Source organism: Penicillium macrosclerotiorum (assembly GCF_028827735.1).
Source record: "Penicillium macrosclerotiorum strain IBT 26536 chromosome Unknown utg000007l_segment0_segment0, whole genome shotgun sequence".
NCBI classification, from domain to species: Eukaryota; Fungi; Ascomycota; class Eurotiomycetes; order Eurotiales; family Aspergillaceae; genus Penicillium; species Penicillium macrosclerotiorum.
Genome location: NW_026643086.1, coordinates 1,620,862 through 1,646,731, shown reverse-complemented (window position 1 = coordinate 1,646,731; position 25,870 = coordinate 1,620,862). Strand labels below are relative to the sequence as shown.

The 25,870-nt window shown below is 52.4% G+C and overlaps 12 protein-coding genes across 12 annotated transcripts; 5 read left to right on the top strand and 7 right to left on the bottom strand.

Moving 5' to 3' along the window:
* Positions 1 to 135: 135 nt before the first annotated feature.
* On the top strand, positions 136 to 3,650 carry N7462_007433 (uncharacterized protein; the record flags this gene model as incomplete). The annotated part of the gene is made up of 2 exons (XM_057079151.1): positions 136 to 278; positions 344 to 3,650. 2 exons carry the CDS (start codon positions 136 to 138, stop codon positions 3,648 to 3,650), a joined length of 3,450 nt encoding a protein of 1,149 aa, XP_056931821.1.
* A 768-nt stretch (positions 3,651 to 4,418) lies between these two features.
* On the bottom strand, positions 4,419 to 5,073 carry N7462_007432 (med21 domain-containing protein; the record flags this gene model as incomplete). Its single annotated transcript, XM_057079150.1, has 2 exons — positions 4,419 to 4,973; positions 5,032 to 5,073. The coding sequence occupies 2 exons, from the start codon at positions 5,071 to 5,073 to the stop codon at positions 4,419 to 4,421; spliced, it is 597 nt and encodes a 198-aa protein (XP_056931820.1).
* Positions 5,074 to 5,153: 80 nt separating this feature from the next.
* Positions 5,154 to 6,185, top strand: N7462_007431 (uncharacterized protein; the record flags this gene model as incomplete). Its single annotated transcript, XM_057079149.1, has 1 exon — positions 5,154 to 6,185. The coding sequence occupies one exon, from the start codon at positions 5,154 to 5,156 to the stop codon at positions 6,183 to 6,185; it is 1,032 nt and encodes a 343-aa protein (XP_056931819.1).
* A 193-nt stretch (positions 6,186 to 6,378) lies between these two features.
* N7462_007430 (kinetochore Spc24 family protein) lies at positions 6,379 to 7,224 on the bottom strand (the record flags this gene model as incomplete). The annotated part of the gene is made up of 3 exons (XM_057079148.1): positions 6,379 to 6,556; positions 6,628 to 7,025; positions 7,078 to 7,224. The coding sequence occupies 3 exons, from the start codon at positions 7,222 to 7,224 to the stop codon at positions 6,379 to 6,381; spliced, it is 723 nt and encodes a 240-aa protein (XP_056931818.1).
* Positions 7,225 to 7,359: 135 nt separating this feature from the next.
* N7462_007429 (mitochondrial fission 1 protein) lies at positions 7,360 to 8,085 on the top strand (the record flags this gene model as incomplete). Its single annotated transcript, XM_057079147.1, has 4 exons — positions 7,360 to 7,375; positions 7,435 to 7,453; positions 7,548 to 7,641; positions 7,756 to 8,085. 4 exons carry the CDS (start codon positions 7,360 to 7,362, stop codon positions 8,083 to 8,085), a joined length of 459 nt encoding a protein of 152 aa, XP_056931817.1.
* A 968-nt stretch (positions 8,086 to 9,053) lies between these two features.
* On the top strand, positions 9,054 to 10,600 carry N7462_007428 (putative RING finger domain protein; the record flags this gene model as incomplete). Its single annotated transcript, XM_057079146.1, has 3 exons — positions 9,054 to 9,161; positions 9,279 to 10,270; positions 10,333 to 10,600. 3 exons carry the CDS (start codon positions 9,054 to 9,056, stop codon positions 10,598 to 10,600), a joined length of 1,368 nt encoding a protein of 455 aa, XP_056931816.1.
* A 367-nt stretch (positions 10,601 to 10,967) lies between these two features.
* N7462_007427 (beta-class carbonic anhydrase) lies at positions 10,968 to 11,679 on the bottom strand (the record flags this gene model as incomplete). The annotated part of the gene is made up of 4 exons (XM_057079145.1): positions 10,968 to 11,201; positions 11,269 to 11,418; positions 11,462 to 11,513; positions 11,594 to 11,679. The coding sequence occupies 4 exons, from the start codon at positions 11,677 to 11,679 to the stop codon at positions 10,968 to 10,970; spliced, it is 522 nt and encodes a 173-aa protein (XP_056931815.1).
* A 666-nt stretch (positions 11,680 to 12,345) lies between these two features.
* Positions 12,346 to 13,832, bottom strand: N7462_007426 (putative aminotransferase family protein (LolT); the record flags this gene model as incomplete). Its single annotated transcript, XM_057079144.1, has 3 exons — positions 12,346 to 13,021; positions 13,094 to 13,685; positions 13,748 to 13,832. 3 exons carry the CDS (start codon positions 13,830 to 13,832, stop codon positions 12,346 to 12,348), a joined length of 1,353 nt encoding a protein of 450 aa, XP_056931814.1.
* An 895-nt stretch (positions 13,833 to 14,727) lies between these two features.
* On the bottom strand, positions 14,728 to 15,440 carry N7462_007425 (uncharacterized protein; the record flags this gene model as incomplete). The annotated part of the gene is made up of 2 exons (XM_057079143.1): positions 14,728 to 15,243; positions 15,306 to 15,440. 2 exons carry the CDS (start codon positions 15,438 to 15,440, stop codon positions 14,728 to 14,730), a joined length of 651 nt encoding a protein of 216 aa, XP_056931813.1.
* A 393-nt stretch (positions 15,441 to 15,833) lies between these two features.
* N7462_007424 (putative alcohol dehydrogenase) lies at positions 15,834 to 16,997 on the bottom strand (the record flags this gene model as incomplete). The annotated part of the gene is made up of 3 exons (XM_057079142.1): positions 15,834 to 16,130; positions 16,189 to 16,369; positions 16,414 to 16,997. The coding sequence occupies 3 exons, from the start codon at positions 16,995 to 16,997 to the stop codon at positions 15,834 to 15,836; spliced, it is 1,062 nt and encodes a 353-aa protein (XP_056931812.1).
* Positions 16,998 to 17,832: 835 nt separating this feature from the next.
* N7462_007423 (uncharacterized protein) lies at positions 17,833 to 18,357 on the bottom strand (the record flags this gene model as incomplete). Its single annotated transcript, XM_057079141.1, has 1 exon — positions 17,833 to 18,357. The coding sequence occupies one exon, from the start codon at positions 18,355 to 18,357 to the stop codon at positions 17,833 to 17,835; it is 525 nt and encodes a 174-aa protein (XP_056931811.1).
* A 2,229-nt stretch (positions 18,358 to 20,586) lies between these two features.
* On the top strand, positions 20,587 to 25,448 carry N7462_007422 (GYF domain-containing protein; the record flags this gene model as incomplete). The annotated part of the gene is made up of 5 exons (XM_057079140.1): positions 20,587 to 20,681; positions 20,833 to 21,259; positions 21,342 to 24,148; positions 24,189 to 25,066; positions 25,132 to 25,448. 5 exons carry the CDS (start codon positions 20,587 to 20,589, stop codon positions 25,446 to 25,448), a joined length of 4,524 nt encoding a protein of 1,507 aa, XP_056931810.1.
* Positions 25,449 to 25,870: the final 422 nt, after the last annotated feature.

Genomic DNA, 25,870 nt, shown 5'->3' with positions numbered 1-25,870 from the left:
CCTTTCCGTTCTGATGAGCCTCAACCTGATCGAAGACCGTTCATTCGCCAAGCTTCTTTCTCTCATTTCCCCTAAATTCCCTGGCTCCCTAGATAAGTCACTTTAATTCCATCCTGCCGCTCTCCTCGAAGCACCATGGAGCCCCATGCGGCGATGCTTCTAAACCCAAAGGGTTATCGGAAGCAGACTCAGCGCAATGGTAATCGATCTACCCCCTCGTCCCCCACCCCCGAGAAAGATTATAGTACTATGACTCCCATAGCTCCTAATGAGATCCTGTCTGCCCCTGAGAGCCCTCGTAGTTCTCTATCGAATCTCCCATCGACTTGCTCTCATCCAAAAGCGCTGGCTCACACTCTCCAGGTACGACTCGACAAAGTTCTATACAGCCTGCTTCGAACCGATCCTCTTGCGAACCTTCACCTTCCATTGCACCGCTTGGAACAGTGCCCATCATGGCCTCGTTCCCCAGCCAGCCTCGTGATCCTTTCTCGAGCGACATGTCCTCCACCTCGAGCCCAGCGCGTAATACCAAGACGAACCCGGAGCACGACCTTACTGTTCAATTTACCAGCATCCATGGAGAAGAAGGGAATGAAAGCGATGCGAAACGAAGTCACTATGAAATCAGCGATAGCGACGATAGCGCCCGCCCGCGCAACTTGATCGAAGGCATATATGACGTTGAACAGAGAAGACACCAAACAATGAAAAGGATGAAAATAGACAACGGCGACTCCAACATTGATGCCACGAAAAAGCCGGTTACCATATCGGGAGTCACAGGTCTTGGCCAGTGGATGAAAGACGGCCAGGCCAAGCCATCTTCCCCGCTAGTTCCGGCCTTGTCAGATGTGGTAGACTTGACGGCGGACTTTTCGAAAACGAAAGATGATGATGAATGCCAAGTCACAGGTTCAAATGATCTCAGTTCTCAGCGGGTCTGCTACGGCAAAATTGAAAGCGCCATGATCGTTGCCTTTCTTGTGCCAAAGCCGCGCGCCAACCCCGTGCTCGGGGACGAGGCATTGCAATGGTCTTCAATGAAGCTAGACTTAGATCGCCAACCTTCTAAGGAAAACTTGATCATCCGAGTCAAAGATCCATATGGCAAGGAATTTGGCAACGTGGACGCGAAAACTTCCCAAGCTCTGTGCCCTTTGCTTGATGCACCCTTCGTACACCTTGATATTGTGGCACGCCTGGATATGCGCAAAAAGCAAGAAGGTGAAGTGGTATGGCAACCCACCAATGGGGCTTACCGAGCTTCGTTCACACTCTATGGTGAACGAAAAAGTGCAGAGCAAATTGGTAATTTCCTCGGCCAACAGAATGTCTGGCTGGGTACACCAAACTTTGTAGAGAATGGTGTCCCGGTTTTTAACCCACATGCAGAAAGACGACGAGCGTTGGCCGCCACAGCCGCAGCGAACAACGGTGGCCGTGATCGAGCAGGCCCAGCTGTCAGATATGAGGTGCGAACGGCAGAAGAGGTGAATGATGCCGTGATGAAGATGTTTGATCAACTTGTCAGTGCGGATATCCCCACAATGGAGCCTCCGTCTGCTGTGCAAACACCTCTCCTGCACCATCAAAAACAAGCACTTTGGTTTATGACCGAGAAGGAACAAGATCGAAAATTTGGGCCCAAGGAAGAGCAAAACAATTCTCTCTGGCGTATGGGACAAAAAAGAAACGGGGCCAAACAATACCGGGAGATTATCAGTGGCATATTGCTTGATCAAGAACCTCCGCAGGTTTTGGGAGGTCTTCTTGCAGACATGATGGGTCTGGGAAAGACTCTTAGCATTCTTTCTTTGACTGTGTCCACTTTGCAGGAAGCCCAGGACTGGGCAGAGCGCATGCCTCAACGGGACCTGATTCGCCATTTTCCTGGTATTCGCAACACCCGGACAACGCTCTTAGTCGTCCCGCTCACTGCTGTCAACAACTGGACGCAGCAGGTGAAAGAACATCTCAAACAGGACTCTCTACAATGCTACGTTTTCCATGGCCAATCTCGTACGACCAATGTGGATGAACTTGCTGAGTATGATCTGGTGATCACGACGTATAGTACGATTTTGAGCGAAGTCTCAGGTCGAAGCTTGAAACGCAGAAGCAGTAGTCCTTTGGCAAAAATGAATATGTTTCGCATTGTCCTTGACGAGGCCCATGCCATTCGGGAGCAGAATGCCATGCAGACAAGAGCAATCTTGAGCCTTCATGCCCAGCGCCGGTGGTCTGTCACTGGTACTCCAATTCAGAACCGACTCGAAGATCTTCTGTCCGTTACCAAGTTCTTGAGGTTATATCCTTACGATGACAGGGCTCGATTCTCCCAGCATATAATCAGCCCATTCAAAACTGGCGACCCCACAGTTTTGGCCAGCCTGCGAGTTCTAATCGACTCCTTCACACTACGCCGAACCAAGGATCGAATCAAGCTTCCGAAGCGTTTAGACCGAATCGTTACCTTGAGTTTCTCGGAGAAGGAGCATCAGCTCCATGAGTTTTTCCGCAACGAATCTAACGTGATGATGCGGGTGATCGCTGGAGAGGAAAAAACTTCGATGGGTGGACGCATGTATCACCATGTCTTGAAGGCCATGATGATTTTGCGACAAATAAGTGCACATGGCAAAGAACTTCTGGATGTTGATGATCGGAAGAGAATCAAGGGCCTGACGGTGCAGGATGCAATTGACCTTGAAGAAGGCGGCCCCGACAAGGCTAGTGTGACTGATAAAAAAGCTTATGACATGCTGGACCTTATGAAGCAGTCGAACAGTGACAAATGTAACCTGTGCAATAAGCAGCTTGAGGATCCCCTCACAGATACTGGATCTGTTGATAAGGATGCCGCGATGGCTTACTTTTTGCCTTGCTACCATATTCTCTGTGTCGACTGTTTCTCAGGCTGGAAACCTTCGTTCGATATGAACACCGATTCACAGGTCAGATGCACGGTATGTGGTGGCTGGATTGATATGGAGTATATCGCCATCACTCCAGGCGGCTACGATGCATTCAAGGAGGAGCAAGCTCTTAGCAAAAAGATGCGCAAGCATGGCAAGATCCTCGGCGATTACGAAGGACCACACACTAAGACCATTGCTTTGGTTGATCACTTGAAGAAGATCGCTGCGGAGAGTGAAACGTTGATTGATGAACCTCCTATTAAGACGGTGATCTTCTCAGCCTGGACTACACATTTGGACCTAATCGAGATTGCTTTGCGAGACAATGGCTTAGATTCTTTCGTTCGTTTGGATGGAACTATGTCTCTACCAGCAAGAGGCAAGGCTTTGAACGACTTTGCCAACGATGACTCTGTTACCATCCTTCTTGCAACCATTGGTGCCGGTGGCGTGGGCCTCAATCTGACTTCTGCATCCCGAGTCTTCATCATGGAGCCTCAATACAACCCCGCTGCGGTTGCGCAGGCAGTGGATCGTGTGCATCGCCTTGGACAGCGACGTGATGTAGAAACCTTCCAATTCATCATGAAGAGCAGTATTGAGGAAAAGATTCTCGAGCTGGCCAAGAAGAAGCAGCAGCTTGCTGACATGAGCATGAACAGAGGTAAGCTCGACAAGCGAGAAGTCCAGGAGGCTCGCATGAGAGAGTACCGCGGCCTGTTCAAATAGTCCAGACAACACCCACGGTATACTGCACAACACTATGCGTCTTTCAACGCCGTCTATACTTTTCAATCTACACTTTCGAATCTTGTTTCTGGGCTAGTTTTTGCAGGTGCAGGGATGGTTAATTTGAGTTCTATTTCGTTTGATACCCGGGCGGAGGAGATTGACCATTTTTACCTACGGCGCTGGCATTTTCATGCTTTTATAAATCGGGTGTTTTCTTTCTTTCTTTTTTTTTTTTTCTCCCCTCAAAGTGCTCTGGCCTATACACGCGCGTGGCCTATTTACATAGATGCCTTTTGCTTCTCACCCCAGCTTAGAGATAGCCTCTTCATTCACCTGAATTTGATACACTTGGTGCGGTTACATCTACAATTCCATGCCACTCAGTATGATCGTATCTGCTGTCGATTCTTGATTCTTCATTTCTTTATTTTGCAACAAAATTAGGGCACTTCGGCTGGAGACATTCTGGGGTTGAGATGAATGGCGCTCCAGCATCAATCATGTCCAAAGTAGTCCACAGTGGACCCGAGAGCACTGGAGTTATTAGACCAACAACGGCTATGAAAGAAAACACACTATGCCTTCTGCTCAGTGCAGAGAAAGACTGTATTCAAAATTAATCAACTGGTATCTAAATGCAGCTTAAATACACCGCTTTTCCAACGCCTTTTCCTCAAAAGAAAAAAAAAAAGCAAGCCAATAATGTCGGGGTATCTGAAGCCCATCGCCTATTGTTACCCATTCTCCAACTAGAAATAAGGCAGATCATTTCGGAATTTCTCGACCTCCATAAACACCGACCGACACAGCCCCGAGGACCTCTTCTAACCGGTGTCTCAGGCTCTTCAACTCCTGTGCCTTAGCAACGCGCTCTTTCTCCACATCCCGCAGCTGCACTTCTAACTCCCGAATGCGAGTCTCCTGCTCCGCCTCAGAAGCACCAATACCCGGCAGGACAGAGATCAGATACTCGATCTGCTGTTCTTTGATGATGAGATCTCGCGCCAACTCACGCTGCCGGGCTGCAAAAACACGCGGGGAGTCTGGCTCTGGGACTTGATTCGGGTCTTCACCCTCAGTTGCGCCAGACGCACCAGGTTGGTGGGTTGGTGGTGGAAGCGGTGATTGCGCCCCGCCAGCCGCTGCGCCGCTTGCTGCCGCTGAGGCTGCGACGGACGCGGGAACTGGAGGTGCAGACCCATTCTTGGAGATTTTTGCTAGGGCTGGGGCGGCATCGGTCACATTCGGGGGTGGTATGGCGGGAGAGTGGTCGTGGTAGGTTGTCAAATAGCCTAGTGTTGCGTAGAACTGGGTTGCAAGCTATGTTGCGGGTTTCTGTTAGCGGAGGGGCTTTTTCGGCACGCAGGGAAGAACCTACCTGATCGAGACAGGTTTGCAGTTGGGTTAGAATGTCTGCCATAGTGGGCAACTTGTTGATTGGGAAGTGGAGGAAACGACAGTGTCGTCTTTGAACCGGAAGCTGAGATAAGAGAAAACGAAATGCGGAGAGAAGCTGCGAATGCGGTGAGCCGCGCATCTCTCTTTCTCGACACCCTCTCCATGCAACACCTGCAACCATGCTATGGCCTTGTTGCCAGAGTGTCGTTGCTTAAGTCAAGCAGAACTTCATCTCTGAATTCTTGTCGTTGTTTCTCTAGTTCTCGATGCCACCATGATCTCACACTCTTTACCCGCCGCCTCTTCAAGCTTCCCTCCGCGCCAGCTCCGCCCTCACAAAACCACAACAGCCTGAGCACCTTTCTCTCCTACGCCGAGCGCGTATCTCTCCCATCGACTAGCACTGTCTACGTCGGAACACACTATGAATACACTGTTCTTCAAAGTCTACGTAGGTACGCGCTCGCGCTGCACCGCATTGGTGGTCGCGACGATGCTGGAATCGACCTGGTGGGCACCTGGCACCTGCCCGAGCGCCAACGGGAGCGTGCGCTACGCGTGCTGGTGCAATGCAAGGCACTGAAGAACAAGCTCGGGCCCAATCTGGTCCGCGAGCTCGAGGGGACGTTCCGCCAGGCGCCTGTCGGTTGGCGCACGGGCCAAACGGTAGGCATGCTGGTGAGCCCGCGCGAGGCAACAAAGGGCGTACGAGACGCACTAGCACGGAGCCGCTATCCTTTATTCTGGATGATGGTTGAGCGAGATGGAACACTGAAGCAGGCGCTTTGGAACGCTCGTGCTCAGGAGCTTGGGCTGGATCTATTGGGAGTGGAGACACGATACGAAGCTGCGACAGTGTCCGCAGATAATGAGTCCGAGTCCCTATCGAAAGAGGTTGCGTTGACCTGGGATGGATCGGATATCCCTGATATGAGTCAAGTGGAGCAGATTTTGCTGCGAGCCGAGGAAGAATGGGCAGCCTCTTGGAAAGTAGACCTGCCAGCAACGGAAAAAGGCAGCCTGCTGGATGCCATTGAGAAGACCTTCCACAATGGACAGCCTGAACAGGCGTCAGATGGAGCCATGTCTGAGGCACACCGGACCAGAGTTCTGCAGGCGCTCCGAGAGCGGTGATTCCAGTGTACATTAAATATACCCAAATGAATATGAAAACTTTGCAGCCAGGAAAAAACAGGTCATGATATCATGAGAGGTATAAGATTCAGAAAATTGGGGTATAGACAAACTCCACCGGTTATTGTATTAAGCCTCGCCACCAGAGAAACGCCAAAAAAAATAAACACCTGGACAGTTTTTTTCTTTCTCACTACCCCTGCATCGTCGACCAGAAATAGTTTGAATAGAAGAAGCGGGAGAATTTCGGATCAATATTGACGACATGCACATCGCCCTTGCGGCTGTTCCGAATGACCGCCCGGCTAAAATTGCCTGCCTCGTCAGGTTCGATATCGATGCCCAGAGAGCGGAAGATCTTCAATCGCAAACTATTCAAAGATTAGCCAAAGCTCGGCGGGGGAGGGGTGCATTGAGGGCATCCACGATCACAGTTACGCACATTGTTGCATCATCTGCCTCGCGTTCGCGGCGCGTGGTCTCGTCACCCTCCAGGCCCTGCGACTCGAGGTCGGCCAACCGCTCCTTGAGCATTTCAAGTTCGCTTTCAAGACGCTCACTCTCAATTTCCAGTTCAGATGCAGCCTTAGCGATCCGGAACTTCTTGGTGTCAAGTTCCACGATCTCCGCGGCGTGTTTACTGGAATCGTGCACCGCCACAGCCTCTTCGTGTTGGGTTCTGAGGGAGTTCAGGTGGCGGCCAAGCTTGCGCAGGGCAGTCTCAGCCTCACGCATACGCAGGTCGCGAGATTGCTGAAGGGTGGAGAGGGAGTCATTGATGCGCGTCACGGCTTGTTTGTCTGGTTGAATGTTGAAGTTGCCGATGGTGTGATGGATGAGCTATAAATTGGATGAGCCAGGTGATAGAACGCTGATAATAGAGAATACGAACGGTAGCAGGGTCTTCATCGAGCAACATGATGGGCGGAAGGAAAGATCGCAAGACGTAGAGCTTAATCTGGTGGTTGGTGGTTTTGTCAATGGTGGGATGGCGAGATGTTTTGATGGGGTCGATTGTTGCTGGCGCAACAAGCCACATGTGCACCGCCACACGTGATGCTCTCCGCAAGTGACGTTTTGGCCTGTGATTTCCGCTGCCTCGTCTTTAGCTTTTCGGCTCTGGTGTTTTCTGGCTTTTCCCTCGCCTCGTTGCAAACCACTTGATACCCGCAACATGTCAAACCTTCCATGTAGGCAACGCAGTGCTCCCCTCCCCGGCTCCCGACTGTTTGACTAACCATCCTGACAGATGCCGCGGATGCGGAAAGGTGTGTTGTTCTTTGGGCGCCCCCCCCCTCCCCCCGGTTGACTGTTTCTCCTATTCCCGTATCCATGCGAACTGACGCCTCGTCCGGCATCTAGCCCGCTGAAGCCCGAAGAGCTGGAGGTGCTGCGAAACCAGTACGAAAAAGAAGGCGACTATGTCGGCATCCAGACCAAGTTTAACTACGCATGGGTATGTTCCGATCCATGATAGTGAGAGGAGAGCGTCGTCCAAATTTCTCTCGTTGCCAGTTCAAGTGCTGACCCATGTTTTCCGCCTGATCGGCGGGGGGAGATATCTCAACAGGGTTTAATCAAGTCGAACGATCGCCCGGAGCAGCAAGAAGGCGTCCGCCTGCTGTCAGAAATCTTCCGCGGTGCCCCGGAACGCCGACGAGAATGCTTATACTATCTGGCTCTGGGCAACTTCAAGCTTGGGAACTATGGTGAGGCTCGCCGGTATAATGATCTGCTACTGGAGAAGGAGCCGGCCAACCTGCAAGCGACCAGCCTGGGTTCCCTGATTGACGACAAGGTGGCAAAGGAAGGCCTGATGGGCGTTGCTATCCTGGGGGGCTTAGCCGTCGCCGCTGGAGTGGTGGGCAGTTTGATTCTCAAGGGAACCAGAAGACGGTGAGCGTTGGGATTGGCGCGGCCTGCAAGGGCTGTGGCACAGCCGACCGCTCGTCCTTGCGTCGGGTTTGTATACTGTTCATGTGGGAGCTTTTTTTAGGCCTGCTTCTTAGCATCTTCGAAGGCGTTCTGTTCTGCTTCGTTTCTTTCCTTTCACTTGTCTCTACTCTTGACTATTTTCCCCGCCGATCCCGCGGCGGCTACATACGTTGATTCGGGTCCAGTGTTGGGTGCATTACACATATACCTCCCACTATAGTTTAACGATGATCAAAAGAACTATCACCTAGAAATCGCCTGGTTGTTGAGATTTCTTTCGATTCGTGAATGGATTGAAGATAAATGTGAACACGACATCCTGACCATGGCCATTTTCTCACGCCGGGGCGTCTACCAAGTAGAGTGAGTGTTATATGATATATAGGGCGTAGTATACAGTGGTTTTCCAGATTGTTCCAAACTTGGCCCTCCTTGCCACTTGCATCACAAAGCTCCGAAACGTCTCACTGGCGACGCAAGAAACGGCGCTGCCTATTCAGCTGCATTACTATTTTTATGCTGCAGAATTAACTATACGCCTTCCTTCAAGCCCGATCGGTTTCATCGTGGTCTCGCTTGTTTCAAGACCTTCGCGGACTTGGAGAAGGCAAACGAGGCTTCTTCCGACGTCATTTGCCCAGTCGCGTTTAACACGTCCAATTTCTCGCCAACATTTGCTTTTTTTTCTCCCTTTACCTCCTATTCGCTTCATCGAGCTCTTCCTGCGCCTCTTCATCGCCCCTGGTGCTCCTTAAGCGACCGAGGCAACTTGTTTGCTGTGTCCTGCCCCGCGCGCTGATAAGACCATGACTCGTGACTACTCCGCGCCTCAATACTCGGCGACTTAATCCTCCAACGCTTCTTTGTTCCTTTCCCAACTCGTGCACTTTTCATTACACCCACCGTTTCAGCTCTTGGCTCACCCCCAGGGACATGGCCGATAGTGGCAACCGGGTGTTCTGTCATGCTTGTGGTGGCGTGTGGTCGCAAGATCATAGTGGCCTAACTTGCCCGCACTGCGAATCCGAATTCACAGAGATTGTACGTGGCTCCTATGATTGCTTTTTATTTGGTGCTTGATGTCTTTGTCTCTTTGTTCCCCCTTCTCTAATCTCCTGGCCTTCCTTTAGGTCGAAATCCCCCCCCGACAGTCCACAGTCTGAACACGACGAAGATCCGCCTTCGCCACCTATTAATCCGTGGGCAGACCACAATCCGTGGGCGTACGAAGGAGACTCTCCTCCACGAGCACACAACTTCATGGATTCTCGATCTCCAAGATACTCGCACCATTCCTACAGGTCGCCCGATGGTCGTTTTACCTTCAGCAGCACAACCATCGGCGGCGGGTTTTCGCGCCAAGGAGGCGCTCACCCGAATCCTATGATTCCCATGATGCTCCAGAGCCTTGAATCGATCTTCCAGAACTTTTCAGATCCATATGATGGTGCAGGCCACCGGGCAATGTCGCCACATGACCCTTATCGCGCGCGCTCGCCCGGGTGGCCAGATCAAGATCATACGGGAATGCATAGACATGCAGGCGACGAGGGCCTCTTTCCCCGCAATGCAGAAGGGCCGCAACCGATGGCAGCTCCGGTAGGAAGTTTAGCCGAGTATGTCCATCACTCCTCTTCGATGTATCCTTCTGCAGGCAGCGGTCATGGCGTGCATCTCATCCAACAAGGGGCTAACTATCACTCCAGACTCCTCGAGACCTTCCGATATAGCGAATTTCCCACTTCTCAGAGCAGGCCTCGTCGGCATGGCGCACGCGGAGTGGCATCTCCACATCCTCTGGCCATGCTCGAGGCCCTGCTGAACCTGAATCGGAACGGGGACGCGGTCTACTCGCAGGAGGAGCTCGACCGTGTTATCTCGGAAATGATAGATCACAATGCTCAGGGCACGGCTCCACCCCCCGCGTCCGAAAGCGCCATCCGGTCGCTCCCCAGGCAGAAAATGACGAAACAAATGATGGGGTCGGATGGCAAGACGGAGTGCTCAATATGTATGGATGCCGTGGAACTGGACACAGAAGTCACGGTGCTCCCCTGTACCCACTGGTTCCACTACAGCTGTATTGAGGCGTGGCTGAGCCAGCATAATACTTGCCCACACTGCCGTCGGAGCATTGATGCGGTTGGCACGTAAGTCGCGATGATCCTCGAAGCGCGTGGCACAGCCGAGCACCTCAACTAATGAATTGTAGCACAAATACTGGCGAAGGCACCAGCGATAACCCCGTCATCATTCCAGATAGCCCCGAATCCCCAACTTCCGGGCGACGACGACGGCGCCGCAGTTCTCCCTTCTCTCGCAGTTCACGCAGTGCTCGTTCCTCGGTATCGAGGTCGAGCCCTAGTTCGCCGACTCCTGAAACAAGTGAATCTCATATTAGACGGGGCAGTCGGGGCGAAAGCCACCGTGGTGGATTGACAGGCTGGGTTTGGAGCCGTTTTGGAGGTGGAAGTGGCTGAGACGATTAGGATTTGACGAGTACGATACGCACTATGCGGGACAACTTTTTCGGGACATTCTGCATATTGGTCTTCTTTGTTTGGTGATATAGGCGACTTTCTTTCAGCGTGTTCTTTTGTTTATCTTCCATACCCCCTGTGTTTCTCAAGACAGCTTGCCACTTTACATGGGCGGGTTCATCGTGTCATAGTCGGTCCTCCCAGGACTCTTTCATTTCTGTCAGTGTACATATTCACTAGTCTTCGACCATTTACAACACCTACTGCAAAGAAATGTATTTTGGGATTGAGACCGAAATGTATTCACCTACGAAAGATATATAAATTCACCCGCCGGAAAGAAACGCAATAGCATCGCCGCATCAATTTACGTACTGCTTCCAACTCTGACAATCTTGCCGGATTCCACTTCATACAGGTAGCCAGTGATAGGGACATCTAGCACGAGTGGGCTCTCTTTAAGGAGTTGGATATCGTCTCGCACACTCTGCTTCAAATCTCCAAATGGCAAGAATGCAATATGGTCCACATTCTGCTTCAGCTCATCGCGGATCTTGCCGCGAATCACCTCATCAGTGAACGTAAGCATGCCGCAGTCCGTCTAGCGGAAGGAATTTTGTTATTAAAACTTTCCCTCCATATGTAGCGGTAACTGTGGATAGACATACATGGTGCAGGATGATAATTTCCCTAGTACCAAGCAGCTGCTGCGAGATGATGATGCTACGTAGTGCATCCGTAACCCTGCCGCCAGCATTGCGGATGACATGAGCATCGCCTTCTTCCAGGCCCAGGGCGCGGGCAGGGTCTATCCAGGCCTATCAGCGTCGCTGCAACTAGATTAAATTATATTGTATCCACCCGAGACAACCCACCGAGGCGCGCATCCATGCATGCGACTACCGCAACCTTCCTATCAGATCCAAATATTTAGTTATGTTTCGCCCGGCAATCTTCAGGCAGTCTAGGCGGAATCCGCCCTGAGCTGCTTACCGTTGCGGAGGCAGTGCCAGCGCGCCCTTCGTAAAGGTGGCAGCATAATTGGCGTTAGCGGCTTCGACTTCAGCGGCGACAGACATAGTGGAGATGGAGTTCAGAACCAGACGACAATCACATTGGTACCTTGGGGGCAAATCGAAAACATATAAAGGAAATTGGGTTCCCCTCATTCGTGTTTTGGTCAGACGATGAGGTGATCGAGACAGCAGTAAAGCTTGTACATCCACACTGAGAACACTCTGTATCGCCTGCAAACATATAGGTTTCAAATGTATAGGTTTGCTAAAGATGGGATCCAATGGAACATGATGCTCAATGTGATGATGTCTTACACTCTGTGCTTGTTGGCAGTGAGTGCTGAATATCTCCTACCTCGCTGACTAGCGTCTTACGGTGTTGTGTTCTGAGTATACCCTGGTTACCATACAAAAGCAAGCAAGAAACTGAGGTTTCCTGTAATGGCAGGACGCACAGCGGAGTATGTGAGTCGTCGCTGTATTGGCGGCATATTTTCTATCAACACAATCCAAAGAAAGAAACCAGTCTTTCAATCCTATTCCGTGAGACATTTGGAGACTAGCTTAGCTCCGAACCACGTCGGGTCGATTGTTTCTCTGGTACATACAATCCGTAGTTCAAGGTTCTAACCTCGCCAATGGTCGTTGATGCCTAATAAATACTGGACTCTATTATGTCATAAAATCGGCCTCACAAATTCCTAGCAAGTCATAGAGTGCTTCTTCGTTCTAGAATTCCTTCCGAGCAACCTTTTCGCACAGTTCACGAAGAATGCCTCCCAGCCATTCGAAATCACTCTTTTCCAAATAGGTCTGTGCACTCAAACGAGTCCAGAGCCATGGACCATGGCGGAAGACAGGCACAAACGTGTCGTGTGTATTCATCAGCGTTTGCTGGATCCACCCAAAGACCCGGAGCGCTTCTTCTGGCGTGACAGTAGCAAGCGCCCCAGGCACTGCAGCGCCCCCATCAGCAACGGCAATGGGCAAGCGCACCGTTGTCATGGCACACTGACGCATGAGGCTCACGTCACCCGGCTTCAGATCAGGCTCTTGCAAGATATCTGTTCCCAGAATATTGGCAACGGCCTCGGCTGCTTCGTTGGCAAGATTGATGCAATACGAGATGATAGCGTCTTCGCCACCGCAGACCTCCTTGCGGAATTGCAAGGCAGCGCGAACACAGATGTAGGCAGAGTCGTCGCTGGTGGCGACAAACTCAAAAAGCTCCTCGAAAAGGCTTCTGGCCTTTTCTGCATTGGCATCCTGCAACACCGAGAGGCCAGTCTCAGGTGAGTCGGGCGCGGGGATGAACCCCCATGATGTGGGTAATGTTGTACGCATGAGGTGCTGGTTGCGCTTGGGCACATATAAAACCGCTGCGCTGCGGGGAGTATACAGCCACCTGAAATACAGCGGGTTAGTGGACGGCTATTGTCTTTGGACAGGGGATAATTTTCAAGAGGGCTTTTCGTACTTATGGCAATTAGAGACGAAAAAGTCTGGTTGCAGCTTGCTCATATCTAAATGGATATGACCGATACCATGAGCGCCGTCAATAACGCTCAGGATACCTTCTTCTCGACAGATCGCCGTGAATCGCTCAAAAGGAAATCGCACGCCGGGATTGCTGACGATGGCATCGAAAACGGCGGCACGGACCTTCAGGCCTTCGTCGCGAGTCTTTTGAACCACGTCGCGGAACCGGCTTTCAAGCTCATCCATCGAGATCGGAAATTCGAAAGACACTTTGCGGGATTGGAGGGCGCTGTGTTCCTGTAGCGAGACCACGCCCTTCTCAACCGCGCCATACACGGGCTCAAAGTAGATCAGAGCTTCGCCGGGTTGAAAGTTCAGATTATATAGGACGGTTGCGACACCGGTAGTGGCATTTTTGACAAAAACACATTCGTCTGCTGGGGCATGGATAATCTCTGCGACATCACGCCGCGCTTCCGCGAGCCACTTGGTATGCTGTTGACGAATATACGGATCAGGCCGGATATCGGCGAGATCTAAAAAGGCGCGCTGTGCCTCACGCACGGCGGCAGGATGCGCTCCAAAAGAGCCTGTGTTGAATAATTAGTTGCTGCGTTCAACTTGTTGGGCAAGACAATCTTAAGGCACGGACCGTGATTGAGGTTCTTATAGGACGGATCAAAGAGCCAATGCTTTAGCATTGGCTTCCCAAAGGGCGTAAGCTGATCCATGGCCATTTTGTCTCGCAATTTTTCGCCCGCTTGTCTGGGGATATGAAGAAGAAATGTTTTTTGAGAACGTGAAGCAACAAGTGCGACAGTAGCAAGGTCGCTCAGATCAAGTAGTTCCCGACAGCGTGGTGACTCATTCAGATTGGCCGAGTTGACGGAGTACCAATGTATCGAGAGGGGTTGGAGGATCTCAGGATGCCAGACTGAGGCTTGTCATCGTGTACCTTAGAGCCAATGGTGGGTGTTTCCTTCAATCAATGATCCACTTTGTGCCGTGCGAAGGGCGTACGGCCCATAAAAGAATTACTTGATGAAATCCGTGACTCCGTCGGCTTTTCTCCGGCGCTTGGACCCAGAACCCAAACTACGTGGCCATGGTCTTCAGCCTCCCTTTCGGGCAGAGTATAGATCTAGTATCTCGGTTCACAGCTGACATGGCCTTGACTGAGGCCTTGCATGGAATTCTAATTGCATATCTTTCTGACTAAATTCAATGTCTCTGAGTGTACTTTCATATTTTGAACCTACCGAGAGGCGATGGATAATGCTATGCCTAAACCTTGTTCTCCATTGACTAAATAGGTGAAGTCCAGGAAGCACACAAGCCAAAACTAACCATACTGATCCACTTCCGAAATCTTAGGGATTGGGGTTCTTCAAGATAGATTGGATCTTTCGATGAACAGACCCGAGACAGGACTATTTTCATGAACCCGTAAAGCCGCAAAATACAATCAAAAAAGCCGTTGCTAATTAAGAGTGAAAGAACGGAAAGGCTTTTTGCTAGCCCTGGTAGTCACATACAATGAGGTGCAGATATGGTATTGGAAGGCATGAAAGACCGTGCTCTTTTCTCCATCTTGTCGAACTCCAGAAATCCTAACTAGGGAAAGTAATAAGCTTAGAAGATCGTAGCGCTCTGATCCACACTTCTTCCATAGCAAACAGGATAGAGCTGCGACCAGAAAGAGAATTTTTCGGGTCGGTCCTCCTGTATGTCAAGCAACCATCTGGCGAAAGGAACCTCGGTCTGGAATGGATTAGGACTCCGATAAGCCGCAACTTCATCGTATCGCTGTAGTGCCTGATGATATCGATCACTCAGACCAAGCTTCTGCAAAGTCCCTTCGCGAATGCGTTTCGCAGCGATGATATAGGCTCGCGAGAGGGTCTCACGCTCAGCTGTTGTATCCTCGCCAATCGCGACGCCACTAGCCATCTTGCGGCTCTGGTGTGCATGAGCGATCTCAACGAGCCGTGTCAGAATATCGGCCTCCCAGGTCTCGAACAAGGGATGGTTGAACTCCTTGACGTGGCGTTGCAGTAGAAGGAGTTCTCTTTTCAGGCGGGTGGAACTGGCTTGTAGCCTGGCAATTCGTCGGCGGATATGGTCATTGGTGGCTTGTAAAGCAAATTGCTGGGGGCTCTACAGTAATGGTAAGGTCCAATTCTAGTTGATAGGCTGTATCTATCACTTACCATCTGTTCCTCGTCGAAGAAGCACCTGTCACGGGAAAAATTGGCTTGTTCATCCTTCACTCGGGGGGTTGGCCCGTCGCCACGAGAGTGAGCATGAGGCATCTTCCCCAAGGATAGCTTCTTCCTGAGGGCCATTTTGAAAGATTAAAGGAATAGTGATTCGGGAGGGACGCTTTTTTCAGCAACTCAAGGAATGGAATTGACTCTTGTCAACCCTTCACTGAAAGGGACGTGTATGGTAGACGAATGATGGTGAGAGATCGAATGAAGACAGAAGTGGAAATATGCGGGGAGAAAGAGAAAGAGAGGGCGAGGAAGACAAACAGAGCTCGAATTGACTTGAACTTGAAGAAGCCGAGCCATTCAAAGTGGTTTCGAGGAAAGCACACTCGCTGGCGGGAAACAGCTCACCTCCGCCGCCCAAAACGGAATGGATGACAATAGCTCAACGTTGATTTTGATATATGTTAATTTTCATAAACTCATTGATAGTAAAAGGCTTCTCAGCTTCCATCTGTGTCCGCATGTTTACAGCTTACTTCCGGAGGTCTTTCCGAAGTCAATGACCAGCTTCCCAAACTGCTTGCCTTCTTTCATATCCTCAAATAGCCCATCAATGGCGACCAGGTCCTCAATGTCAGTCTTCAAAATTCGGGACACTACCGGATGGATTTTCTGGGTGTTGACAAACTCCACCATCTCTTTGAATTCCTTACGAGAACCCATCGTGGAACCTCGGACATCGATGTTCTTGAGAACCGTTTGCATTGTGAAGGGCATCTTGGGCGAGACAGTCATACCGTAGACTGAAAGAACACCACCGGCCTACGAGCCCAAGTTAGTCATTGGAATCCAATATTTTTTCTCTGAACGTCACACTCACCTTCAATAACCGAGCCGCTTTCTCGATTGAATCGCCACCGGCACCGTCAATGATAGCGTCGAAGTTCTTCTTTCCCGAGGGAAGCATGCCCAGCAGCTTCTTGTCCCATCCTTCTTCTTTGTAGCTCACACCGCCAGAGGCTCCTAGCTCAATGGCCTTCTGGATCTTTTCTTGGCTCGAGCTAGTCACGAAGACATGGGCCCCCGAGCAACCGCAAAGCGCAACACCATCAATGCAACACCACCACCGATACCGGTGACTAGAACCGCAGCTCCATCCTGGGAGTTTCTGTCACCAGCCTTTGATACCAGGGCCCGCCATCCTGTTAAGCCAGTCAGCGGTAGAGCTGCTGCTTCAGCGTCGGACAGATGCTCTGGTGCCTCCTCCACTTCCGCCTCGTCAATGGTGATATATTCCTGGAGAGTCCCCTTAGTGTAAACCTTTGTTCCGCCCATAATCCGATACCCCGTCGCCTCCTCAGGTCCATCTGGGGAATCTTTCCAGCCAACGCCCGGGTTCAGGATAACACGCTTGCCCTGCCATCGGTCAGGGCTGGATACATCGGGGCCCGCGCCGACGACGACACCCACCCCATCAGCCAACAGTGGAACGTCGAAGGTCACACCGGGGTACAGGTGCTGGCGGAGGAAGAGGTCGCGGTGGTTCAGGGAGGCGGCCGTCAACTTCACCAGCAGCTCTTTGCCTTGTGGGGAAGGTTGGGGCAGAGTGCGGAGCGAGAGTGGGTAGTATACCTGGCCAGGTTTGCCAGGTTTCCCATCAATGGGCGAGATATAGATCGCCTTAGACATTTTTTGAGATTTATTCTTGTGCGGGACGGTCTTTCGACGCCGGAGGGGTCTTGTTTATGGGCCAGTGCGGGGAATGTTTCTCCTTATCGATAGCTGAGGCCGGGGTGTGAAGCCAACACAACTTGCACCGAGGTCCAATTCCTACGTCGGCACCGAGAAATTACGGCCGTTCAAAGTCACAATTGTCTGAAATAATTGGAAGTAAAATAGGAAGCTCGGGGCTGATGGAGAATCAATGAGTTTGTTTCCCTGGCAGTTCCTTTAAGTACTGTTGCATCGTTAATAATAGGGACCTCGGTCCACGGCCGAATGGGCCGGAAACCCTTACTAATTGCATGGGGATCGGCACTGGCAGCAGCGCATCTCTCTCCAATTTGGAGTAGATGGCGTATATTTGGCGCTGTAATACTCGCCCATGATTGGATTTTCATCGTAGAATGAGGCACATCTCATCTTGTTTCTCAGTATTTTAAGAGCTTGAATTTGATCATCCGAGTCAGGCTTCCCCGTTGGAGATATACGAGCATAGTCATCGGGTCACAAAGTTACTCCGAACGCGTTCTGATGATTCTGACAAGTTTACAAAGTCTCCGAATGACTGTACGTAAATAATGAATTTCTGTAAGTCACATATGGAAATGGAGGCAAAAGCAGGACTAAACGCACGGACAAAATAGCGGAAAGAAATAAAAGACTGCGATTTATCAGAAAAAGGCGGGACCAAGGGAAAGAAACAACAGTAAAGTGAGTATGAGAATGCAAGGTCGAAAAGAAACCCGACGAGCCTTCTTTCACCCTAGAATTATCAAACGCCTACGAGGCGCAAATTAGTTGCTCATAGGACTACCATGGTGTCCTCGACGAAAGCCACTGGATGTCCTGGACACGAGTGTTTGTTACAGTACAGAAGCTGGTAATCCGCAGGGTCTTCCGACTGACTTGCTCCCATCACAGCCTCCATCGAAGCATCGGACAGGCTGTCATCGAGAACAAGGGTAGGCGAGCGGCTAGAACAGCGGTGCTCCTGGAAAACATGGCCGCAAGGCCGGGTCTCAGTCTCAACAGGCACCCCGCACGCTGGGCAGATGGACATCATCTGGGGAGGCGGATCTTGAATAGCCTCGGCCGGCGGATGTGTGCTGTGAACATGCCTAGATGTCGCCTGACGGAGGTTGCACTTAGGGCAGGTTGGCCCGTCGTGATGGTCGCCGTTGGGGCCTGATGTGGAAGCGTCTTGGCTGACTCGGGCAAGGGGGTGGATGCCTGAGATATGGTTATAGGGCCAGTAAAGATGATCGTTCCAGTAGATGTCACGTTCCGGGATAAACGCATGCCGGGATTGCGGATGCGACTCTGACATTTGAGGTCGATCCCGTCTATGCTTTCCCAGCCGCTGGGAAGGCTTCAGGGTTGGCTCCACGAAGGGGCCGTTCGCGCACAATAATGGATTGATCAAAGGAAAGGCAGATGTGCTAGGTTGGCGCTGGGCTGGGGATTTGGGATGAGTGCGTCGTGCCTCTCGAAGAGAGGTCCGCGACGACTCTGACGAAGGTCGACTTTTGCACTGCGAAAGACCACTGGATCGACCATGCACCACAGGAGCTGGCTCAGCACTGGGGCGTCGTCGGAGAATCGAGAAAACTCTGGGATTGCAAGAAGGACGAAATGGCAAATCATAGCTGGAGTTCCCCATGTTGGCCCGCTGATAGTGGCTTCTCTCTTTGACCTAGAAACTTAAAAGTTCAATGATGAAGGGGAGTCAAGTTGGGAATGGGTTGGAATGTAATGTCAGGTGCTGAGGAGACTGGGCAGAGCAGATTATTGTCACTAGATCCCATATATAGCTTCGTCGAGCCATTTGACCAACTCCTCCTCGCGCGAATTTTCCATGCCATTGAATAGTGACATTGGGTCTATGATGGCACAGCAAACGCCGTTCCTTATGATCATGATTGGCTGGCCTGCATGAGTCGATCGCCGGAGAAAGGAAGCAGGCCGGGCTATAACAAGATGGCCAAACAGACCGAGCAGAATGGGGTTGTGAGCCGGTGAGCTCTGTATAGGGTTGCACAAATGCTGCCTGGCCGATCTATTTGGCAGGGGGCCAGATGACGCCAACAAAGACCCTCTCCTGAAAAAGGCCGGTAAGACAAGATGAGCGTTCATATTGAACTGCACTGCCAGGCCGAATGGGAATGTGATAGCTAACATAATAGCGCCCGTTGGAACCATAGTGGCCCCGATCCGCTATGATCGACTAGGGCTAGCTCCAGAGACGGGTAGATTGAAAGCATGAATGCCTGAATGTTTGAATGTATGAAAGCATGAAAGGGATGGCAGGGCAGTCCACAATGCATGTCCCATCCTGTTGATGTGTACTCAGCGATCATTTGATCCTGATGTGATTGCTTCCCGCAAGGGCCCAACTTCCCAAAAGTGAGGTCCTGCAACTGGCAAACACCCCAAGCCAATCCCAGCCAACCTTAACAGTTTGCAAACCGCTCACAGCCCAATCACCAGAGGCTCGTGGAGACAAGGTACCAGACACGTCGAAAGAGGTATTGCCACGTCCCAAGCCACGGCTTGATGCATCCTGTGTTCTATACTTTGAACAGTGTACAGAGTACATCTGCCCTCGAGGGAGATCCATGGCCAACACATACAGCATCGCTGTACCGGTACTTCCGGTGTTGATCGATCTATTCCTCATCATCACCGCTAGTATGCCCGGAGCTGGGGGACACTCTGTTACAAAGCTGATCCTTGAAATTCAGATGAAAAAATCCCTGTTCCTGCTCAGAATCCAACAAAGGACATCAATTATAATGGCCATTCTTCTCCGGAGAGTTGCCCATTTTCCATTCTGATCATGGTGATTAACTAGAGTAAAATGGGGTTATTGCTAAAAGGCTGCCAGTGACGTTGTGTTTGTGTGGGTAACCAATACGCTGTTCTAATACGTCCTAATACCATCGTTGTTGAAAATACCACACGATCCCAAGTGGCTGCCGACCAAACAATGCTCCTGCTGCATTCAGCAGAATACGGCAGAATACCACCGATGCACCACCGCATTGTGGGATGCGGGATTGGGGCCACTCCCGCTATGAACCTGGACTTGACCCCCCCCTCTGACCGCCCTCACGCGACTGCTCCTGTCATTCTCAATACCAGGTTATTACCAGTATTGCCACGGCCCCCGCTAAGTGCATTTTTGCTCTGGTTTCTCCAGAACGCAGCGAAACGCAAGCGAAATCGAAACTCGGTCTTCTTCTTTCTTGTCCGCAAGACACTTCGAGACTTCACCTAGCGCTCGCGTTTACTCCTGCATTCAACCCCCCTCCCTCCTCCTCGGAACCTTACGCTCTCGCTCTCTCGCTCTCTCTCTTTCTTCGATCATCGTAGCGATCCTCCCGTTCGTCTGATCCTCGTTTCTCATTCGACCCCATCTTGGTGTTTTGCGTTCCCGATCCCGTTCGCAAGCACACTTGACCACTTCCGCCACCTGAAAAGTCTCGCGACGCACTCTCTACCAACATCGTTGTTTTGTGGGGGATAAACATCCGTCCAGAACTGCCTTGTTTTCATAATGCCGACACCACTACCATCGAGTTTTGCTTCTGCCGCAGCTGGCAACACCCAGGATGCCACCAGGCGAGGGGATGGGACTGCTGGCGGAGAATGGTATGCACCTTGATTCTGTCCTTTGCTGTATCACCCACCCCCGATCGGGCGTGTGCATGGCCTTTCGGGGTTCTTGTATTCTGTTGCTGAATCGTCAATTCGTCATGAGCCAAGCTCTTTCATGCTAACGTGGGCTTCCGCCCTTCGGCAGGTCTCGATCCCGCATGAACGGAGCTACTCAGACCTTCCGCCGTCCCTCCGTGGCGACGAACCCATCTCACACCCGAGAGAGTAGCCATCAAGCTTCCGTGTCGACCCCGACCGGGTCCGGGGCCTATATTCCTCCACACTTGAGCTCAAATTCGCTGTCTGGTCCGCCGCGGAACGGGGAGGCCCGATACTCGAAAGACCAACTCCTTGACTTTTATAAGACACAACGGGAGACAGGATCTTTGGGGAAAAATGTGGAAGACTACTTTGTGGCTGACTGGGACCCTCATATGGTGACACCCCCCGTGAATGGGGCGTGGGGGAAGCGGGATGACCACAAGACCTCTGCAGGCCCTGAGGTGTGTTGGGATCATGGTGGACAGGCAGAGCCTCTGGGGCTGGTTGATATGTCTGACGGCGAGAAAGAGGTGAGTCGTCATTCTGGATGGGGCGAGACACCGTTGGTTTTCGCGCTAACACAGAAAAAAACTTTTTTTTCTTATTCTTTAGTTGTTCTCTGCGTCAGTCAATTCCCCTCTCAAGCCCCCACCCACCAACGCAGCAAAAGAAAACACTGCACCCGGAGCTGGAGGTCGAAAACCATCCATTTCCTATACGCAGGGTCACATAAATAACTACAGCACTTCCTCCCCGAACGCGGCTCGTCCAGGCGCCCGGCGCCGAGAGACTGGAGACTCGATGGGCAACCCGATGTCTCCTACCGGGACGAGCTCTCGGTTTTTCCGCGATGACGCAAATACGTCGACTCCTCCTCCAGCCCTCTTACGTCGCAAGACTGATTTCCGAGAATCGAGCACCAAGACGGATGACAAGGCTAAGGAGAATGCCCCCGAAGCTGCTTCTCCGTTCGGTACCTTGAAGCGCAGCTCCACCAATCCCTTGAACACGGCTATCAGCGGTCCCAGCTCGCCGTGGGGCCCAGCTTCCGCATCGCACAATGCCAATTTCTCGCCAATGGGCGCCTTCGGCGCTTTTTCTTTGGGTGCTAACACAGCGCAGACACCCACAACGGAGAAAAAAGCTGGCTTTGGAAGTCTTCGCGGCGAGAGCAGATTCAAGGGCCTGCTGTCGAAGGATAGCACCGAGGATTTGGCGGGCTCTGCCAAGGACAAAGCTCTGGGCAATCTCGAGCGACTGACTGAGGACGAAGGTGGCAGTCGTTCGCAGTCGCCCTGGGCTGACGGGTTCAAGACACGTGCCAATCGGAGTGAGACAAATCCCTTCGATGAGCCTCGTAGTGGCAGCGCTGCCCTTGGCGGATCTCAGGATGTTGAAGCACCATCCCAGGCCGATATGGGCTTTGGCGCATTCGGCATGACATCCAGCATCCCGGGCTTCCGCGAGTTGATGCAGAGCCAGGAGAACTCTCGGAATCCCACTCCTAGCCTTCTCCAAGGGCATGAACCGACCAGCCCGACCAACACGAACCCTTACCAAAGCCCTCATGGTGATCGGACGGGTGATGCAGAGGATGTAGATACTGATGGATCAGATATCCAGCACCCCCAGCACCCCGGCTTGAGCGGTTTGCGGGATCCTTCCAATCCGTTTGGGTCGATGAGACGGGTTGGGTCTGGGATGGATCTCCCCACCATTGATCGCAGCCAGAACTCCAGCGCGAACGCTAACCGAAACTTCTCCGGTCTCGGTGGTTTGGGCGGCCTGGGTGGTCTCGGTGGAGCTTCTGGTTGGCCATCCAGCGGTGCTATAGGTACTCCCACTCGCGAGCGTTCTGCCTTCGTGGGTGGGTTTGGAGACCCGATCTTTGGCACCATGGGTGACTTGCAGTCTCCCAGTCTGTCCACCCTGGGTGGCGGTGGCCTCTTCAGCCCGCATGCTGGCCTTTCTGGTACTGCCAGTATCGGTCGATCCAGCAAGTTGGGTGCTCTCTTTTCTGGAATGGCAGAAGAACAAGGCCGTTCGGAGTCTGTGGGCTTGGAGGATGGCAGGGGACAGATTGACCTTCAACAGGCAGAGAAGGCGGGACAGACAAGCAAGCCTGGCTCCAACTCTGCTTCGCAAACGCCAGTCTCGGCGGTTGGCTCAATCCCCGCTGGCCTCAGCCATGATGCTGGGCAGGTGCCTACCCCTGGTGGATCTCTTTCTTCGGCTCAACAACGCACCATGGTCATGCCTGATCGGATGCGCTGGATTTATCGTGATCCTCAGGGCAATATTCAAGGACCGTGGACTGGACTTGAAATGCATGACTGGTTCAAGGCTGGATTTTTCAGTCCCGATTTACAGATCAAGAAACTGGAAGATGTAGAGTTCGAACCGCTAGCGCAGCTAGTTCGCCGGATTGGGAACTCTCGTGAACCTTTCCTCGTCCCTCAGATCGGGATTCCTCATGGTCCCGAGCCTGCCCCTGGTCAGTGGACTGGAAATGCTGCGGGCTCTGCCCAGCCCCCGTTCCCTGGCAGTTTCCCCAGCTTCGGTACCACCTTGACGGCCGAACAGCAAAATGCTTTGGAGCGCCGAAAGCAGGAAGAGCAATATCTCATGGCTCGCCAGAAAGAACACCTTGCGCAGCAACAAGCTATTATGAAGCAGATGCAGGTCCCGGGTGCCCCTCCATCTTTGCAGCCTCAACTCCAGCATCAATCTAGCGCCCACAGTCTTCACAGCCAGCCTAGCTTCGGAAGCATCACTTCTCCTGCTGGTTATCAGCCTTCTCCAATCCAGGCCCCGGTGCAAGGGCAGCAGCCCTCCCAGGGCCTCCCCGGTTTCTTCGATGCCGCTGGTCCCATTAGACAGAGTGGATTACCCAATGTTGGACCGGGGATGTTAGGCACGGAACTCGGTAGCCAGGATCAACTGCCAGCTCTCCTGGATCGTCTAAATGTGGGCCGCCAGGATCCATTTGCCTTTGGAAGCGCTGGTTCATTCGCCGGCCGCCAGCCGGATAGCTTCCTGCATTCCCAGCAAGTAGCCTCCATGCTCCAAGACCGCGCTCAGCTCCAGCAGGAACAAGAGCAGTTTGATCACGCCAACGCCAACGATCCATTCGATCAGCAAGCCCGCGAGGAGAGACTCCGTCAATTCCATGCTTTAAGAGCTCAGGAGGGGGAGCTTGGTATGCGGACTGTTGATGGTCTACCCACGCACCCTGCTGCTGCCGCTGATCAGCAGCTTGAGCTGGAGACTGTTGCAGCCACCACTGAGGTAGTGACTGATACCGAATCCGTTGATTTGGAACCTGCACTCACTCTTTCTCAGCAAGTTCAAAAGGCCGCGTCCGCCAAACTCCAGCAACAACAGGAGGAGCAGGATCAACAGAGCCAAGCACCTCCGGAGTCGGTTTGGGGCAGTAAGGCTGATCGTGCGATGCCCCAGCCCTTCCCCCCCACCACCATCGGCCTCTCCCCTGCCCGCTCCCGCGGCTCAACGTAACCGCCAGAACGTTGCTGAGTCTCTTGCTGCTGGCTCTCGCTCCCAGACTCAAACCCCAATTGATACCCCCGCTACCTCCGTTGCCCCTTGGGCAAAGGACGCCAATGAGCTCCCTAAGGGCCCATCCTTGAAGGAAATCCAAGAAGCTGAAGCTCGTAATGCCGCACAGCGGGAGGAAGTTGCCGCCGCCGCTCGGCGTGCCCAGCTTCTCGCAGAACAAGAACGTCTTAGCCAGGCCCAGGCTCAGGTTGTTCCTGGGCTTCCCTCGTCTGCCAACTGGGCCAGCAGTGGTTCCCCTGCTACTCCTTCGTCTACTGGCTCGCCATGGAACACCAAGGCCCAACCCGCCCAGACCAATACCGCCACCAAGAAGACTCTGGCTCAGATCCAAAAGGAAGAGGAGGCTCGCAAGCAGCGTTTAGCTGCGGCCGCGATTGCCGCAGCTCAGACTGCTACCCCAAGCCCCCCAGCTTCTGTCGGCAAGCGATATGCTGATCTCGCCAGCAAGGCCGCTCCTGCCCCCTCCGGTATCACTGCTGCGGTTGCTGCCGCTACCGGTACTCCCGTCTCTTCCGGTGCCTGGACCACTGTTGGTGCTGGAGGAAAGGCTAAGGCTCCCCCGGCCGCTCCTCTCGGCCCTCGCTCTACCAGTGGCACTGTCCCCATGGCCGCCGCTGCTATTGCTAAGCCCCGCCCGAGTGTTGCTACCCGTACCGTGACCGTGGGCAGCGTCCCCACCTCCAACTCAAACCGGGCTGTGGAGGAGTTCACCAAGTGGGCTAAGCTGGCACTGGGCAAGGGTCTGAACAGTAACATCAATGGTAAGTTCCGATATGCATTCCATCTTTTCTTGGTAGGATTTGCCTGTTCTAACTTTAGTCTCTAGTCGATGACTTTGTTCAGCAACTTCTTTTCCTCCCTGCCGAAGCTGAGATCATCTCGGACTCCGTCTACGCCAACTCCCAGACCCTCGACGGCCGTCGTTTCGCCGACGAGTTCATCCGCCGCCGTAAGCTTGCTGATAAGGGTGTTGTTGACCCTGTTTCCCCCAGTGCGTTCGGCGAACAGAATAACGGCGGTGGCTGGAGCGAGGTTGCCAAGAAGGGCTCGGCCGCTACTCCCACTGCCGCGACCCAGCGTGAGGAGGAGGCCAGTAACGCTGCGTTCAAGGTCGTTGCTCCTCGCAAGAAGGGCAAGCGGTAAATGTCCCCAGTGGTTGAACGTTCCTGCTGGCGTCTGTATTTGTGGAAGAGAGGACAGGGTTTCCATGTCATCATTTTGACCGCATGCATCTGCCGACTTGATTTTGTCTTTGCAGTGTCGAGATAAGCAATATTTTGTTTCCCATGTATCGGATTTGATCACAGCTGGTTTGATCTGGTTTGATCTTTTCCGCCGTGTATTACCATACGTTTTCTTGAGCTGCATTTAACTGTACTTTGTTGCATGCGCTTTGATTGTTCCGTAGATTGGGCTCAATGCCCGGACCCCGTCCCTAGATACGGTCGGGTTAATCTCTTTTTATCTGTATTGTTCGTTTCACCCTCCGAGGGATCTGAGATCGATCGCTAGGTTCACACAAACCTGAAATAAACCAGACCCGCTCATATCGCCTGGGTATTCTA